Source organism: Melopsittacus undulatus, chromosome 4 (assembly GCF_012275295.1).
Source record: "Melopsittacus undulatus isolate bMelUnd1 chromosome 4, bMelUnd1.mat.Z, whole genome shotgun sequence".
Classification (NCBI taxonomy): Eukaryota; Metazoa; Chordata; class Aves; order Psittaciformes; family Psittaculidae; genus Melopsittacus; species Melopsittacus undulatus.
Window position 1 is genome coordinate 33438754 of NC_047530.1, and position 18222 is coordinate 33456975.

At 40.6% G+C, this 18222-nt stretch overlaps 1 protein-coding gene across 4 annotated transcripts in view; it reads left to right on the top strand.

Moving 5' to 3' along the window:
• The window catches only part of STON2 (stonin 2), a 71770-nt gene extending 59288 nt beyond the window's left edge, over positions 1 to 12482 (top strand). For all 4 annotated transcript variants that reach the window (XM_034062617.1, XM_031048839.2, XM_031048838.2 and 1 more), the window contains 3 exons: positions 1474 to 3309; positions 6584 to 6786; positions 8067 to 12482. In XM_034062617.1, coding sequence (XP_033918508.1) covers positions 1474 to 3309; positions 6584 to 6786; positions 8067 to 8150 — 2123 coding nt within the window. In that variant the 3' untranslated portion in view covers positions 8151 to 12482. The remainder of the gene's footprint in view (positions 1 to 1473; positions 3310 to 6583; positions 6787 to 8066) is intronic.
• Positions 12483 to 18222: the final 5740 nt, after the last annotated feature.

The following is an 18222-nucleotide window of genomic DNA, read 5'->3' on the forward strand; positions in this document are numbered from 1 at the left end:
AGGTCAAAAAGTTGAGTGAACTTCCACGCAGCTGGGATGAGAGGCCCGGAAAACCGAATTACCCATGACATTATAATGACCTAGTGGCAGGACTTAGGCTGCCATTAATATTCCCTATTCCATACCCTAAATTATAACTGTAATGAAAATTAAAATTGTCTTATTATGGTTGAGGCAGAATGGAAATGAAGCTCATCTTTTTTGGGGAACTGGTGGCAATTTAAATGACTTAAATAGGTTGTTGTTACTGTTGTTGTTAATATTGTAAAATATCACAGATGTGCATCCATACCAAAGTGCTACGTTTTATACTCACTTTTCTGCTTCTACTGAAGAACAGTGACTTAGGTGAAAACACAGGACCTATACATCTATCAGAAGCAACAGGCACAAATGCTAGTACTGTTGTATCATGCATAGAGAAAACCCATGGTGCAGCTGCAGAGTGTAATTTCATGCTGGCTGCTCGTTTTGAGGAGCACTTTTATTCATTAGCTCAGTGGAAAGAAATTGGGAGAAAACCCTGTAATTTCTGAACTCTGAGAATGTATGCTCATTTTGGAAAACACCTTATTACCACTGCAACTATCTCCACCAGGAAGAGCTGGGATTGAAATAGCACAGTAAGATGTAAACTTCTGGAAAGTGTCTTGGCAGAGCCCGAGATTAGGAAAATAGTGATCAAAGGTGCCATGTCCTGACAGAGGATAGAGACAGCTTCCACAAGTTAAAAGAAACGTTTTTCTGTATGCTAACATACATCCCTAGATCACCGTTTCTCTGAGAGGTTCTTCAAAGGCATCCAAGGACTAGTGGACTCTTTCCCCCTGGGTAACCCAGAGAGTCTCTTTGCTGAACAGTTTCTGGGCGAAAATGCCACCTACATACCCTTTATGGTGTCTTCACCATATCCCCATGTGCTTTTGTGTTAACAGCAAATGTGCGGAAAAATATGTAGAGACAAAGTGCAGAAGAGTGCTTCCTCGGTGTTCATTCCCTCCCCTACTGTATTCTTCTCTAGAGTAAAGGGTATGGGGACAGAAAGGGAAAAAATGAGGAGAGTGAGAAGGAACAAACGGCAGAAAGTAAGTGGAGAGAAGAAATGTAGCCTGAAAGCTTAGAGAGGGAAGTTTTAAAAAAATCACTGCAACATGTGGGCTAAGTTTCTTTTTGTTTTTTTTTTTTTAAGACATTATGTTGGAATGAAAGCAACACAATCATTGCTGTAATTCCTTTTCTATTTCTTATTGCATTCCTTTTCTGTGTTCAGCTGTCTATTTCTTTGTTAATTCTGGACAGACTCTTGAGCATTTTAGCCAAGTCTTCTGATTATCTTTCTTGCTCCGAATATGAAAATACCTTTGTTGAGCATGCAAACCATTGTGCAGACTGTAGTTTTCTGTACTTGAAGAGAACTAGGTAACTTCAGAGTAATTAGCTGAAATTTCCTCTTCTCCCCTCTTTTTTTTTAAGACAATTCCTCATCTCTCCACGAAGATGAAGAGATAGATATGGAGGCTGTCAACCGGCAGCTGAACAACACCTCCATGAATGGGCATTCATCTACTCCAACCACAGTTCGCTTTCCCAGCTGGGTGACTTTTGATGACAATGAAGTCAGTTTTTCACCACCAAACCTTTCTCCCTTGAAAACAGACACCCCACCTGCAGAAACACAGACTCCAGATGTTAACTTTAACCTCACTACATCCTTTAAAAAAAGAGAACGTCCTAAAAGCACACTGGGGGACCTCTCCAAAATTCAAAAACTCGATGTCTCCTCCTTAACCAAGTTGCCTTCTGTTGAAACACCACCATGGAGTGCTACTAATCCCTTCTTGGATGAATCTCTGCGAGATGTCCAACCATCACCCATCAACCCATTCAGCTCATTCTTTGAGGAGCGAGACAGGCGTTCCAAAAGCTCTTCTGTCTCCAGTGCTCCAGGCAAAAGCCAAAGAGACTCTCTCATTATTCTTCATCAAGAGTCTGATATCATCAGTTTCCATGACGCAAGCAAAAATATAACCCACACAGATGCTGTAGAGCAGCTCAAGCAACTTCAGATTGGAGACCCAGATCATGTGAGCAACCCTACCCTGCCTGATGATGATCCCATGATGCCATATGATCTGGATGCAGCTTTTTTTAATCTGGCACCAGCTCAGCCAAAAGATGGATGGCCAATGATGCTCAGGATCCCAGAGAAGAAGAATATTATGTCATCTAGGCACTGGGGACCAATATATGTCAAGCTGACTGACAGTGGATGTATACAGCTTTATTATGAGAAAGGACTGGAGAAACCTTTCCGGGAATTCAAACTTGAAATCAACCATGAGATTTCAGAGCGCAAACTCCAGAACTATGATGAGAATGGGAGGATACACAGTGTGCGGTTGGACCGCACAACCTACAAGGAGAAAAAGAAGTATCAGCCTAAACCAGCCATTGCTCACACAGCAGAGAGAGAGCAAATTATAAAACTTGGGACTACAGATTATGAAGACTTCCTTAGCTTCATCAGTGCTGTGCAAGACACGCTGATGAACTTGCCAGCCTCATCAACAGATCTGAGCACAGTAGGACTGAACTATCAGGAAGAAGAAATCACAGTTGATGTCAGGGATGAGTTTCATGGCATCTTGGCCAAAGGGGACAGTGTGATTCTCCAGCACAGTGTGCTGACCCATATCTATGTTCTCAGCTTCCTTTCTGGCCTGGCAGAATGCAGACTGGGCCTTAATGATATCCTGATCAAAGGGAATGAAATAGTTGCAAGGCAGGATATTATGCCCACTACTACCACTAAGTGGATTAAATTATACAGCTGTCGATTCCATTCATGTGTGGATGAAGATGTGTTTAATAACTCCCGTATTATCCTGTTCAACCCCTTGGATGCCTGCCGGTTTGAACTGATGCGATTCAGAACTGTCTTTGCTGAGAAAACTTTGCCTTTTACTCTGAGGACAGCTGCCAGCATTAATGGTGCTGAGGTGGAGGTACAGAGCTGGTTGATGATGTCCACTGGGTTCTCTTCCAACCGTGACCCTTTAACTCAGGTCCCTTGTGAAAATGTGATGATTCGCTACCCAGTGCCAAACAAGTGGGTAAAGAATTTCCGCAGGGAGAGCGTCCTGGGGGAGAAATCTTTGAAAGCCAAGGTGAACAAGGGGGCCACTTTTGGATCAACCAGTCTGTCTGGTTCTGAGCCAGTAATGAGAGTAACTTTGGGAACTGCCAAATATGAGCATGCCTTTAATTCCATTGTATGGAGGATAAACCGACTGCCTGACAAAAACTCAGGTAAGTGGTGCATATCGTCTCTGCAGGCCTAAACTAGAAGGAGTTATGCATTTTGGAAGATAAAGAACATTGGGCTTACATGGTGAGGAATAGATCACCTTCTGTAGTATACCAAAAGACATCAGTTAGTTTCATGAAGCATTTATCTGAACTTTAATTGCAGTAGTTTTATGTATCCTACAAACATTGCTAATGAACAGGTAAATGTTCATTTAAAACCTAAACAGGTTTAGGTTTTCCAGATTCAAAAATATGCTTTCTGCTTTGCTTTTATGAATACATTATGGGACTTAGGCATCAAACATCTCTGTGTGCTTAGCACTGTTGTTGAAAGAGGGGCTTTTTCAGGTAACTTGCAAAGGCAGCATACTATGCTGCAGCGCTGAATCACAGAACTACGTAAAATGCTGTAGTTCGTCCAGCACATGTGATTTCTTTTCCATGCATTGCCAAGCATACTGGGCCAGTGCTATATATTTCAATGCATATACCGCAGCTAATGCCTAGAAAGTATCTGGAATGGGGATTATAATAGGACAGGAAATATTGTGCAACCATTAAAAGAAAAGACATTTTCAAGCACCAGTCTGTGGCTGTGTTTCTGTAACCAGTGCAGACAGGTAAATACAGCTTCAACCTGAAGAGGGAATACCAGCATAAACCCCACAATTCTTTGTATTTCTAGTAACATGTTCAGAGTTAAACATTCAAATATTATGGGCAAACTACTGTTCCCTTTGGCCATCACTGCCAGTCATTCCACTTCCTGCTTTTCATCTGTGGTGTGCAATTTAGCTAGATAACTCAAGCTTACTTTTATTCATAGTGAATTCTATTTCTGAATTTCTCTGATCTAGACTATCTTTTTACAAACATGGACTTTTTAGTATTAATGTATTAATGCTGTAGCAATGCATCTGAGTGACTGGGAGGGTTTCTGTATTCAGTATTCCCTGAAGGCAAGTTCAGTACGAGATTTGGCACTTTTAAGAACATATGTCTTTCCTGAGTTTAAGCTATAGTGCCAGAAGAACAGTGATCCAAGTCTTCTAATCTGTTGGACCACATTTCAGCCCAAGGACACCAGTTTACACCACTGGTTACAAATTTGGAGGGGTATTGCTAACAAAAGTGAAGGCTCCATGTTTTCTGTAGTATGGGACATATGAAGAGAGAGCTTGGGTACTCAATGCAAATGCAAAATTAACCTCAGGCTGTTTATGAGCAGTAACATGCTTGTGAGGAAAATCTCACTATGCCATCTGCATGCTGTGAAATTAGGACTTCTGTGGCATCTTCTCTCCAAAAATCTCAGTATACCATACAGACATTACAGCTGGGGAAACGAAAGCCCCCAGACTTTAACATAATCACAGAACATGCCAGTAGCAAACCCAGAGAAGAGGCAGAACTCCAGGTTCTACTGCCTCCTACGATGTGATGCTTCCTTACCCATCACTACTTTGAGGGAGATGTTGATCTATGCCTCTTGTGTGCTCAATCTTGTCTCTCCGAGTGTGAGGCTCTATTATCTATCCCCGTGTCAGGAGGAAATGCATCACAGACTTAGTGCTGCTGTTGGAGCCCTGCCACAGAGCATCTATCCATCACTGTCACCATGCAGAACTCAGGGCAGTTAGTATTTGTTTACATCCTGAGAGGAAGAGAGTGTCGTCACCCCCTCCGGTCAGGTCAGATGTAATTTCAGGGAAAGGAAGGGCCATGCAAGCACTGTCTTGGCCAGGACGCAGTTATGTGAGAGGGAGGGAATCAAAAAATTATGACAGGGCAGGCCAAACGTAGTTTAAATCTGACCTTGCTTCTCAGGGACTGTTTACATTTCTTGATGGCACTTGTCCCAGTCTTCCTTACTCAAAATACATGGCAAGAAGTGAGGGATATAAATGGTACTGAAAAGCACTGATTCCTGATCCTTAGCTTTTCCTGATGAACCACATACTCTTCTGACCATACAATACTAATGTGTGATCTACTTCCAACCTTGTGTATGCTTGGCTGTATCCAGCCCTGCCCACAAGTCGTATAATAACTCACCTCCACCTATTTGCAAAAGTCCATATAAATGATGCTGTTCTAAAGTGCTAAGTAGAAAAATACAGCCAGTATACCTCATCTACTCGAGAGTAGAGCTGGTCCCTCCCAAATCTCACTGCTTGCATTCAGGTTATAGTATCCTAGCTCCCAAACTATTTCAGTAGCTTTGCTGTCTTATCCAAATGTTTTTTCTTTGTGCTTTCTAATGGGATGGAGCCCCTTGCACTCTCACTTTAGGAACTTGTTATCTGTTCCGTCTGTAGCCAAAGTGGCTGCTTATGACTGGACACTTAAAAGCATATGACAAAAGAAGGAGAGCGTGTACTCTGACTGATTTAACCTAAGAAAAAGCTATGGACTGGATTCTACTAACCACATTGCTAAATCCTTTCAAAAATAGCTTGTCAATCTTTATTGCCCTTCTCATATTCACAATTAATGTGATCAAAGCAGTTGATAAAGTAAGCCTATTTACAGGCTCCACAGAGCTTCAGTTGCAGCTGGCTGGGCCCTACATGTTTGGGTTTTTTTAATCTACCAGCAAAATATTAGGAGTGGTTGCTAGTTCCATGTGTTCAGTTGAAATTATGAAGAGCTGTCCAGCAAAACACAGGGGGGAAAATAATAACAAAGGTTATAATTTACAGATGACAGAGCTAAACATGATTATTTCTTCACCTTGCAATCTAATGACTAGCCACCTTGTCGTGGGGTAAAGAATAAACAATTACTTCCAAGCTATGCATGAACTTGCTTTTTGAACCCAGGAAAGTTATTTAACGTTGTCCAGCATATTTTCTTTTGCTAAAAATGAGGATAACAATTTCAAACAAATGTGAAATATCTGCAAAATCCCACCTTTCCTCATTACTGATACAGACATTTCAGAAGGATATGCCACAATGCGCTTAACATGTTACATGCACAGGGGAAACCAGAAGAGAGGAAATATCTTTACCCTACTGTACTTGATTTACATCTTGTATTTTCACCCACTAAAAGAAAACCAGTGTGTTTGGCAATCCTTTTTGCAGTTTTGTTTAATTCCTCTGGAAATTTCTACAGCACTGAAACAGGTAAGATACTGTCACTTGGTATGAACTAGTTCACCCAGGCAGATTCTCAGTTTCTTGTAGTTTCATGGTGTTGCTTCTTCCTGAATGTTGTTTTTTGTGAACCATCCAACACAACTTTCATGCCACTTTGCTCTTTTTTCCAGCTTCTGGCCATCCTCACAGCTTCTTCTGTCACCTAGAGCTTGGCTCTGACCGGGAAGTGCCTTCCAGTTTTGTCCGCTACGTAGATGTGGAATTTGACATGCCCACCACTTCTGCCTCCAAAGCCACTGTTCGGTCCATCTCTGTCGAGGACAAGACCAATGTGAGGAAGTGGGTCAACTATTCAGCACACTACAGTTACAAGGTAAAACTGAGTATGTGGCAATCACTGTGGTTACTTTGCATACTTCATTGTCTTGAAAACTGTAGGCAGACGAATACCATGGGCAGATGTGGTAGAAATTTGACACATGCTAGGCTCTGTGCAGGAGCTACCCATGTGCACCCTGTTGATTCATGGTAAAAAAGCAGCAGATTATCCCTCAGCAAAGATGGAATAATCTTGCTTGCAGTTGCTTTGTGGAAAAGCGTACTCACAGCTACTGGAGATTAGCTGATACAGTAAAAGTGTGAACAGGGAGTTTTCCTCCTCTTCATAGCAACTACAGTGGGAGTACTACAGCACATAAAAGGATCCCATTATTTCTCTGCTTAGATATTTCTTCTTCCTGCCTGCCCTAAGGAGAGGAGCAGATGGGAAAATGCATTACATATATACCTGCCAAAAATCTCAGTATGCCCAAATTTGCATGTTAGTTGATCACTCAGCAGAGAAATTGGCATTCTACCTGCCTTCTTTAAGAGCAAAGATGAGAGATAATAAAAAGATTCTCATGGCAAATATGTTTAATGGTAATAGGTTTTTAGTAGTCTTTTAAATTCTCTGGAGAAGGTATTTGCTCTTCCTAAGCATTCCTCTGAAGAGCTGGACATTGGATCGTTCCTGAGTTTTCAGAGGTTTTCAAATTTAGAGCACAAATGTAGATCACCTTGGCCCCATCACAGTACAAATTGGCATCTGTAGCCCAAAGCACCTGAGCCTGAAGATGGCAAGAATGTGCCAATGTCTGGTTTAGTGTTAGGCAGTCCTGTGAGGAGCAGGGAATTGGACTCGATGATCCTTACAGGTCCCTTCCAACTCAAGATCTTCTATGATTCTGTGATTCTGTGCATTTTGAAGATTAAGCTCATGCTTTACACATCAGAGTTTAACATTTAAGCTGGTTGTCTTCTGTCACTTAGGAAGCCACCAGTCCTCTGCAGATTTGTTCTGGGTTTGGATTCAAAGTACAACTAGAGATGGTAATTAATATAAAATCATGTGAGACCAGTTCTCTGCATGACTTTTTGTCTTCTGGAAAAGATGTCATGACACTGTTGAATTGTAACACTGTTTGGATTAGACTTACACACTTAGAGTAAATAAAATCCAGCTTTCCCTCAGTCTGTTTCTCTTCAAAGCATTCTCATTTTACCAAGAGTTTCTTTACCTTAGTGGAACATGGACCGCCATTAAGAAAGATTTTGTTATTCTTTTGGTTTCCTTTCTCATTACCAATATTCTCCCCCTTTCTCCTCTGTCAGGTTGAAATAGAGCGGAAAAAAAGCTTGAATGAGGATCTGAAGGGAGAAGATACAGCAGATGTCAATGAATGTGCTATGCAGTGAAGGAAGACTAGTCTGCAAGTCACAAGAGGGGTGGTCAAATTTAAAAAACCTGGAAGAAAGAACTTGCAGGGATTTGGTATTTTTCTCAAAATATGCAGTACTACTCTCAAAATAATGCTCTGAAGGGTATTATTTTTCCTTGTGATAATCCGTACTTCGAGAAGAAGCTTGTATGTGGTTTGTTTGGAGTGGACCCATGGAACGATTTAAGTACATTTAGGGGATAGACAGAATGACTTGTATTACAGTCAAGCCCACCTTTTCTGCCTCTTCACCATTTAGTTTCTGCACTGAAGTATGGTCTGACAAGCATCACAGTCAAACCAGAAAGCAGCCTTTATCTCACTTACGATGTTGCCCTCGTATATTAAGCTTTTTTTGTTGTTGTTGTTATACTCCCGTTGGTTTGGTCATTGGCAGATTCACTTCCTTCTGAACTGCCAAATAAAACCCAGGCAGCATCAGGTGAAAAATGATGTAAAATCTCATTTCTGAAGTGATCAACAGAGTGAAAACACTGAGCATCATTCTGAAGAATCAACAGACTCTGCATCTTAAACATAGTAAATGGTCAAGCACATGAACTACAGACAGGACAGCTAATCATGTAGCTGTTCTTCTATTCCCTCCTTGCTGCCTCATCCCCTGAATGACAACGTCATTGTGCACATTTTCATGGGTCTGCACAAGTTACAAGAAAGTCTCTGCAATTTCTTAAAACATTTATTTGTTAGTCTGTTCTACTATCTTGACTGAACATGGTAATGGCTGCTAGTAACAGGGAATGTATATTATAGAGGTGATACAGGAGGGACTTGGCTAAGATTAGATCATTCCTGCCTAGAAAGATATTTAAGGGAGAAACACTAGGGTTTGGGTTTGGAATTTTTTATGTTTTCTGGGGTGGGAAAGGTGGGTGGTTATTGAAAATGTAAGAACAAAATTACTTTAACAGACAATGCTGTTTGCCTTCCTGAAAATCCTTGGAAGTCTGTCCAGCACAATATCACTTTCATTTTCTGTCTTGAACCTACAACAGAAGTAACTTGTATCTTTATAAAACCCCCACTAACTGGCACCTAAAATCTCTTTGCAAAAATTAATAACAAGCTTCTATCATGGAGACTTTTTTATCTCCACTTAGCTGAAGGTAACAGCAAGTCTTCAAACTATTTTCTAAATAAAAATGCAGAAGGCAAAATTCTTATTCACATTCATATAAATTTTAGAGAAAACAAGGTTCAAGGTACCCAATTTTTATAGTTGTTTCCCTGGCTTGTGTAATATTTCATGTTCAGGTAATTTTAAATGTAAAAAGAAAAAAAAATATTAAATCATTTACCTTTTGAAAGGTTACTGCTGACTTTAAAATCACACATTCAGAAAGCCTTGACAATGTAATTGAAATTCAGAATGAATGAAAATGCAAGCTTTTTTCTAAATTTATAGATTTATTTTACATTTAATATAACAGAAAATTAATACATTCTCAATTTGCTACTTTCACTGTGACTCCTCTAAGAATCACTACAATGTTAAAATCCCAAATGAAACGTGATTAATTACATTTAGCCTAAAACTGGTAGTGGTAGAATTTAAAACAATTATCAAGAACTTATAAATGCCTTTTTGTATGCACCTAAATTTCAATCCTAGGTGAACTTAGTGACATATATTTACACAGGTACACTTCTGTAAATACATAAAGTCTCAGTCCTTCTAGGAATTTATAATAAGTATGTAATATTCTGCTGCAGATAGTTCTACTGAAGCCCAGGGAGCTGCCCAGAGCCATCCAGTTAGTACTAAGCTTTTGCAGCATCTCTCTGTAAATGGAAGAATACCATCAACTTTTATGAACCATTCATGACTAATTCTCAGCTCTGTTACAGGCTGGCTGTGGTGAGTTGCATGGCAACTCCTTTGTAAGATTCACTGTTCTTTTCAAAGAACTTCTGTGTGGTTTTCCTGTTTTTCACTGTAGCTCCTAGTTTCTGAAAAGGACCAGCAAGAAATCCAACAAAACCAAGTTGAAGGAGTGCTGAGATGTTGCTGAGGAAGTGCAGGAATGTTTTGTGAAAGAAACAGTCAGGAGATATCGTACTCTGATCTACGGGCTCAGTGCCTGAATATTTGCCTATTGCCTCCCAGCCCTTGAAAACACAAATAAGTAATAGCAAATAAACAATGTTGTACTCCTTGAAGAGAGGAGAGAATCGAAGGAATGTCATTTTCCATCTCTGAATTCTTAAACTATTCAGTCTTTATCATACTCCATCTACAGAGTATTTCATGCCCACAAAACTGAAAGATGAACATCAGAATTTTCTGGATTTACTTAATTTCTCAACCTTTTCATCACTGATTTATTTTTTTTTATTCAAAGCTAATGAATTAAAGTGTATGAGTCTGTCTCTGATCTCTCTCATGTAGTTAGTAGTACAAGAGACGTATCCCTTTCAGTCCTTCCATGGAGTTATGCAGGCAAAACTGCAAAAGTGTTCTGGTTTATAAAAAAGTTATTTTAATCCATTCTGATCACTGAAGAACATTTTTCTGATCGACCTGCCACTGAATTTTCAAGAGCAAAGTTTCAAAAGGTCTTATTTCCCAGTGAAGCACTGAGGTAGTTTGATTTTTCAAACGAGCACTAACAGCTTTAGAAAACCTAGTGTTGGTATCACCAGGTGTCACTACTGAATTCCTTTTTCAGTCCAGCACCATTACAAGCACTGAGCATTTGAACACCAGGATCCAAAGTGCCCTTTTTGAGGCTTCCAGTGTTCTTGCTTGATTAAACAGTGCCAATTTTTCAGTGTTAGATACTGTCACATATGAACTTTATGTACATGAACCATATACTCTTCATCCCTGGGGCTACAGCAGTAATTCAGACAGACTGCTGATGGAGTGAGGGGACAAGATCTGAGAGGTTTGTCAGTTTTAGAGGAGAAATAATTTAGATACAAGCTATGCTTGTAGTGGGAATGATTTTTTTTTTTCCTTCTTATCTGGGGAAAAATCTCTTTGAATAGTTTCAGTATAATGCTCCTTTTGAAAAAGATATCATCACTGTCCTTTGGTGTATTTGAAAGCTTTGTAGTACTCCATGCAGGAAATGTGCCTTCAAGGTAAGCATTCATTTACTCCCTGAAGCTAGTCCCACTTTCAGCTTTCTTTCTATTTTTCATGATGGTTTTGTTTCATTTTTTACTGTGGTAAGACTTGAAGTATTGCAGGGAATTTTGTCTAGAAAAATAAACAGTCTTTGATCACAGGAGGTAAAGATGAACAACACCTCTGGGCAGCTGAACTTATTTTAGTGAATACTTCTTACATTTATTAACTATGGACACCTCCTAGCAAAGGAAAATGGGCAAATTCAGCTGAGAAATATTGCAACTGACTGGTGTTATTTTTGTCCTTTATTTTATTTAGACTCAAATTTAGTCATCCCATGAAAGAGACAGATATAGTAGTATCATAAGGAACTGCAGAAATAATTTACCTTTTCTGGTGGGTGGCTGGTATATGTACTTGATAGGACATCCAAGACCTGTTGGTCTATGTGTCCACATGATGTAGTAGCTGCTAAAACTCCCTCTTGATCATTCACCTCCCAGGACAGAGAGCAATTGCATGAAAGCAAGAGGAAGAAGTGTATAAAGCTCAGCCTGGAGGTACTTGCTCTGTTGCTTCCATTAAATTCTCAGTAATTTCCTTCGCCCTTGAATGCACACAAACTAATCAAGCCCTTGACAGGTCACCTCTGCTCCAGAAGGTGAAAAATTCCTTTCAGTGACTCTTTGCAGCTTGTGTCTAGAGCTGTACTCATGTCCAGAACTAGCCAGCACACGAATTTGCAGCACACAGAGATCATTTATGGATGAAGTGTTTACTCTGTTCTGCCACTAAAGTTCAATCTACACGATGAGCTCTCTGAGATACAAAATTTTGTGTGGTAACAGGCAAAGCTGTTCCTGTTCTTCCTGTTTTGTCCAGCCACCCACACATCCATCCATCCATCCATCCATCCATCCATCCATCCATCCATCCATTCATCCATTCATCCATCCATCCTCCCATCCTCCCATCCATCCTGCCCTCCCTCCATCTCTCTCCTATACTGGCAGTTCATTCTTTGCACTATTGACATTGATTGGTTTGATGATTATTTTGTAACATGTTCCTACCTTTTTGTTTTGTAAAATAAGAAAGTCTATACACTGGCTAACTTTGTAGAAGTGTTTTATCTTTTTATTTTATCAGGTTAAATGGGATGTCATATTTTGTTTGAACTATGGGAAAACTTAAATAAATGTTAAAATGAAACATCATGTCCACATTTTCACTGTGAAATTGAAGTTGTATGTACTGTGTAATCTGATAAGTCAGAAGTCTTAAATTCAGAAGAAGAAAAGGTAATGTTTTGAATTATAGAAACATAGAATAGTTAGGGTTGGAAAGGACCTCAAGATCATCTAGTTCCAACCCCCCTGCCATGGGCAGGGACACCTCACACTAAACCATGTCACCCAAGGCTCTGTCAAACCTGGCCTTGAACACCGCCAGGGATGGAGCATTCACAACTTCCTTGGGCAACCCATTCCAGTACCTCACCACCCTCAGTAAAGGACTTCTTCCTTATATCCAACCTAAACTTCCCCTACTGAAGTTTTAACCTGTTACCTCTTGTCTTATCACTACAATCCCTAATGAAGAGTCCCTCCCCAGCATCCCTGTAGGCTCCCTTCAGATACTGGAAGGCTGCTATGAGGTCTCCACGCAGCCTTCTCTTCTCCAGGCTGAACAGCCCAAACTTTCTCAGCCTGTCTTCATATGGGAGGTGCTCCAGTAACCTGATCATCCTCGTGGCCCTCCTCTGGACTTGTTCCAACAGTTCCATGTCTTTTTTATGTTGAGGACACCAGAACTGCACACAATACTCCAAGTGAGGTGTCACAAGAGCAGAGTAGAGGGGTCACCTCCTTTGACCTGCTGGTCATGCTCCTTTTGATGCAGACCAGGATATGGTTGACTTTCTGGGCTGCAAGCACACACTGCTGGCTCATGTTAAGATTCTCATTGACCAACACCCCCAAGTCCTTCTCTGCAGGGCTGCTCTGAATCTCTTTGCCCAACCTGTAGCTGTGCCTGGAATTGCTCTTACCCAGGTGTAGGATCTTGCATTTGGCATGGTTAAACTTCATGAGGTTGGCATCAGCCCACCTCACAAGCATGTTAAGGTCCCTCTGGATGACATTCCTTCCCTCCTGCGTATCAACTGAACCACACAGCTTGGTGTCGTCAGCAAACTTGCTGAGGGCGCACTCAATCCCACTGTCCATGTCACTGACAAAGATGTTGAACAAGACTAGTCCCAACACTAATCCCTGACGGACACCACTCGTTACTGATCTTCAGCTGGACATCGAGCCATTGACCACAACTATTTGCGTGTGGCCCTCCAGCCAGTTCTTTATCCACTGAGTGGTCCAGCTATCAAATTGATGTCTCTCCAATTTAGAGACAAGGATGTCGTGTGGGACAGTGTCGAATGCTTTGCACAAGTCCAGGTAGATTACATCAACTACTCCACCCCTGTCCATCAGTTCCGTAGCCCCGTCATAGAAGGCCACCAAATTGGTCAGGCAGGATTTCCCCCTAGTAAAGCCATGCTGGCTGTCACCAACCACCTCCTTGTTTTTCATGTGCCTTATCATGCCTTCCAGGAGAATCCGTTGCAAGATTCTGCCAGGCACAGAGGTGAGACTGACTGGTCTGTAATTCCCCAGGTAATGGCATAAGGGACTGTAATGGCACTATATAAAGAAAAGAGAATATATCATTTGATCATCCACATTGAATGATAGACTTGTAAAGGAAATGGAGCTTGAACCACATAACAGATGTGGAGCAGTGTTGACATAATATAGATGATCCAACACTTGAATTAAGCCATCCTGAAACAAAGTGATTGAGAATTGAAGCTTCTCCTCAGTCTCTTCTACTTCTGTTCTCTGACTGCTAAAGCCATGAGTCAGCCAGCAACAGCAGCATTTTCCTGTGATGAGAACATCTCTATGCAAAGCAAGTGTAAGGATAGGGTCTGAACTATTTACAGAGTCCTCTGCTATGATTCTCTGTGTTATTTCAAACTTGAGTAAGCCACATATTTCATATATCCTTCCACTTCTCTCACTGCAACCAGTTGCAATCTTCTTTTTTTCTCAGAAGCACTCCCTGAATCAGATTGAAGAGCTGAGAAGTCTCATTGACCGAAGAAAACCAGATACCCATCAAAAGGGCTGCTCAGATTATTGCTCTGAGCTCGCACATTCTCTGTAGTATGCCTCAGTACAAGTGATAGTAAATTTATAATTTTACAGTACAAGCAAATGAAGGTACGCAGGGAACAATGCCTCATGTTCATTATTCAAGGGTAAGTCAGATCAGGCAGAAGAAAGAAGGAAGGTTAGATAGAAAGATTCAGGGACTGTTACTAATAGCAGTTTATTTCCTATAATTCAGATATTCACTGACATTTGGAAATTATACTATAAAACTGGGAAGGTAGGATCACATTAACCTTGATAATTAGATAATATGAAAAATGGTGTTTAAAAAAAAAAAGAGTTACAGAAAAAAGCTGAAAGTTTGAATCAAGGGTGCTCAAAGTTCCCTGGCAACAGTGTAGTCTTTTGAGACAAGCCAAAATAACACCCTGCAAGAGATGGAGAAATCAGAGTGCCAGCACAATGCGTACCCAAACAAAAGGCATCAGTATACTAAGATAGCATGATTTGGAGAAAAAACAAACAAACAAACAAACAAAAACCCCACAGATTTCTTTCTCTTTTATTTTGCTCTTAGTTGCCACAATTGCCTTTACCATCTAATCTGGACATGTAGTATTTATGAGTAGGACAAAAGCTGCCGAAGGTCAGCTGAGGTAAGCAAAAGACAGATCATCAGCTCATTATTTCAGTTTAGGTGCAGGTCTGTGTCACAGCAAATGCATCTGAAACAAGAAGCACACCAGTCCCAGAAACACTCCTGTCCTTTTGGTCACAGTAGCAGAAGCCTAACAGCAACTGCCACATGAAAAACTCAGATGGAGTAGTACTTTAAACACCAGCTATGAAAGGTGTCTTTCTCAGTCCTGAATGGGACAGCAAAGCCTGATGGGTGACTATACATACCACTGCCTGCAGCTGCACCGTGGTGCTCCAGCAAGTGCCAGGACTCCTAGGATTCAGGGGATGCTTTCCTGGTCTAGTTTTCTATAGTCTTCCAGCTGCTGCTGCCCCAGAGTCTGTCAATAAACTGGGAGCAATCAACTTGGCCTAGAGAGCTTCAGAATCAAAAAGGTGAATCCAGGGTGAATCCATCTGAAAATAATTTCCTAAGGTGATAGCCTCTTTCATAAAGGTTTCCCTTATGCAGAACAGAAAAGGAAAGCTCTACTCCTCTGTGTAGAAGCAAAGAAGATTGCTAGGGCATAGTCAGTTCAGCAATTGCATTAATACAGAGAGAGTACTCAGATTAAAAAGGAGTGGAATGGAAAAGCCTCATGTCAGTGCACAGATGCAGGCAGAACTGCAGTGGAGTTCTGGCTTCCGGTCAAGAGGAAAGAAAGAAACAAAATTGCAGTTTTCAACTAAGAGATTAGTGCAACACAACTGCTACAGCATCTTCTGTCCCCACCTTGCTCGGATCAAAATCTTGCCTAAACTGCACTGCGTCAGTCAGCAGGATTTATTTTTTGCTTTCCAAGCAAATAGGTATAGGTACCCTTTGCCCAGGAGGGAGTAATGTCCCTGGCAGTCAGGAAGTGACAGCTGGTGCAAGAGGAACAACCAGGGGAGCACAGGTGGCAAAATAGGATATGCTGAAGTTATAATCTCAGCAGTGAAAAATGTGTGTTAATACCTCATGAAATCCCATGACAAGTCAAGAACTATGCACAAAATGTGACTTTAGGAGTCCTGGTCTACACACACTGATCCTGAGAATAAAGGAAAATATAGTTAAAAATAGTATAGATATCATGAAAGTTTGGAAGGTTTGTGAACAATTAGAATTGGATTTGGAACTGAACCACATTGCCAAAATCAGCTCTCAAATTGTACAGGGCAGAGGACCTTAGAGACACAAGATGATGAAAGTGTCAGTTGACTGTGACATGGGTAAGTTGTAATTTGTGGTATGGGTCCTACCTGGAGAAGTGAACTAGAAGATTGGTACAAAAAGGCATTTAGCTGTGTTCATGCTCTCTCTATTCACAGGAGCTAAGGGACTGTTGCTCTCTAGTGGTCACTGCAAGCTGCCAGGTTTTTGCCTGGAGTACTGACCTGCTGCATTGAGCAGACTCAATGAAACCCAAGTCTCACTGGGTTCCACAACTGACTGCAGTCCTGCATGCAGAATTTGGCCCATTGCTGACACCCAGAAAACCCTTAGATCTCAAAACTACGTGTAAGAGTTGACTATCTCAATTGAGTCCATCTTTAGCTGAGGAAAGGCCAACAAGTCAATTTTTCAGTGGTGCTGACTGCCCTTTTAACTTAAGTAGTGCTTACCTGTCTGCACAGTCATGCACAGAATCAGCTTAAATTTATGTCCATAAAGCACTTCAAATACCTCCAACAGAAAATGCCTTTCTTTTCTTTTTTTTTTTTTTTTTAATAGACAGCAGTTAAAAGTTATCCTTCTACAGACTTTGGAGTAAATGCCTTCTTTACAGCATGGGGACAGTTCTCCTTCCCAGCATCCACAAACAGCACATGAAAATCAGTTTCAATCTGTCCTGAAATAATTTCTTAGTTAAATTTTAGATTTAAGAAAAAGATGTATTAGTTACTAATTTTCAGCTTAAATTAATCGTTTAACATTCCTTATGCATTATGAACCTACTTTTATGGAACTTACAGCCAACAGTCATAAAAGTGCTTCAATTTTGAGTGGACAATTACAGCACAAAAATGACAAATTTTGAAAACACACGGCTCCGATTTAGGGTTACTATACTGGCATAGGAGTTCTGCCTCCCTCTTGTGGCTACATCTTTTACTTTCGACTTGGAAAAGAAACATCTACAATGCATCCAGAGTTCACGATAGTTACCTTCCTGATATAAGCCTCCTGAAATTTGGTAAAACAACTCCATTACGTTGAGCATCTCTCATTTAAAAAAATCTATATAAAGGAGAAATTCTTTTTCACTTTCATGTGGAAACAACTGAACATGTTTTATAAGATCTGTGATAATTCATGCTGGTTACATTTTGTAATTGATCCAGAACGGTCAAAATGAAGACAGCCAAACGTCTGCACTTCACCTAAGAGTTATTAAGGTATATTCCAGATGATGTGATTTTTTCAAGTAGCGCAAAAGCTCATGGCTCATACATTTTAGGATATCACTTTGTCCTTTCCTATCACTTTCCATTCATATATCACATATCCTATCACTTCCCATATAAATATCACATACTCCTTTTCAAATATTAAGAAATTAAACTATCTGAAGAGTTAACTGAAATAAAAGACTGTACAATAAGAGAGCTAAGGCAGCATTAAATCAGTGCCTTTGAATAATAGAGCCCTAGCTGAATGTAAGCCTAATGTCCCTCAATTTTTCCCCAATCCAGAAGAACAGCTTCTTCCTTCAAGGTCCTTAGCAGACTTACAGCATTTGTAGTGTGATTTACCTGGAGTGTCTCTGCTCTGTGCCCTTGTATTCTTTATTCCTTAGTAATACACACTGATACTAATACAGCACATTGGCTGCCCCAGCATACAGAAAGACATGCAAATTGTGTCTTGAAAGGCATTGCTGGAAAGCGGTCAGTAGGGACTTGAAAATTTGTAGCAGTGGTCTACAGTATAGGAAAGAGAATAGGCTGCACAACTTGAACACTACTGCTGGTCTTCTTGCTTTGGCAGGTCTAGAAATAGTGCCTCCATAGATCTGCACCACTGTTACTTGGTTGCATCCTCCAAATTCATCTCTAATTTCAGCTGGCTTTGGCAGCAGGGCAAAGGACTGGCTTTGACAACTCATACATTT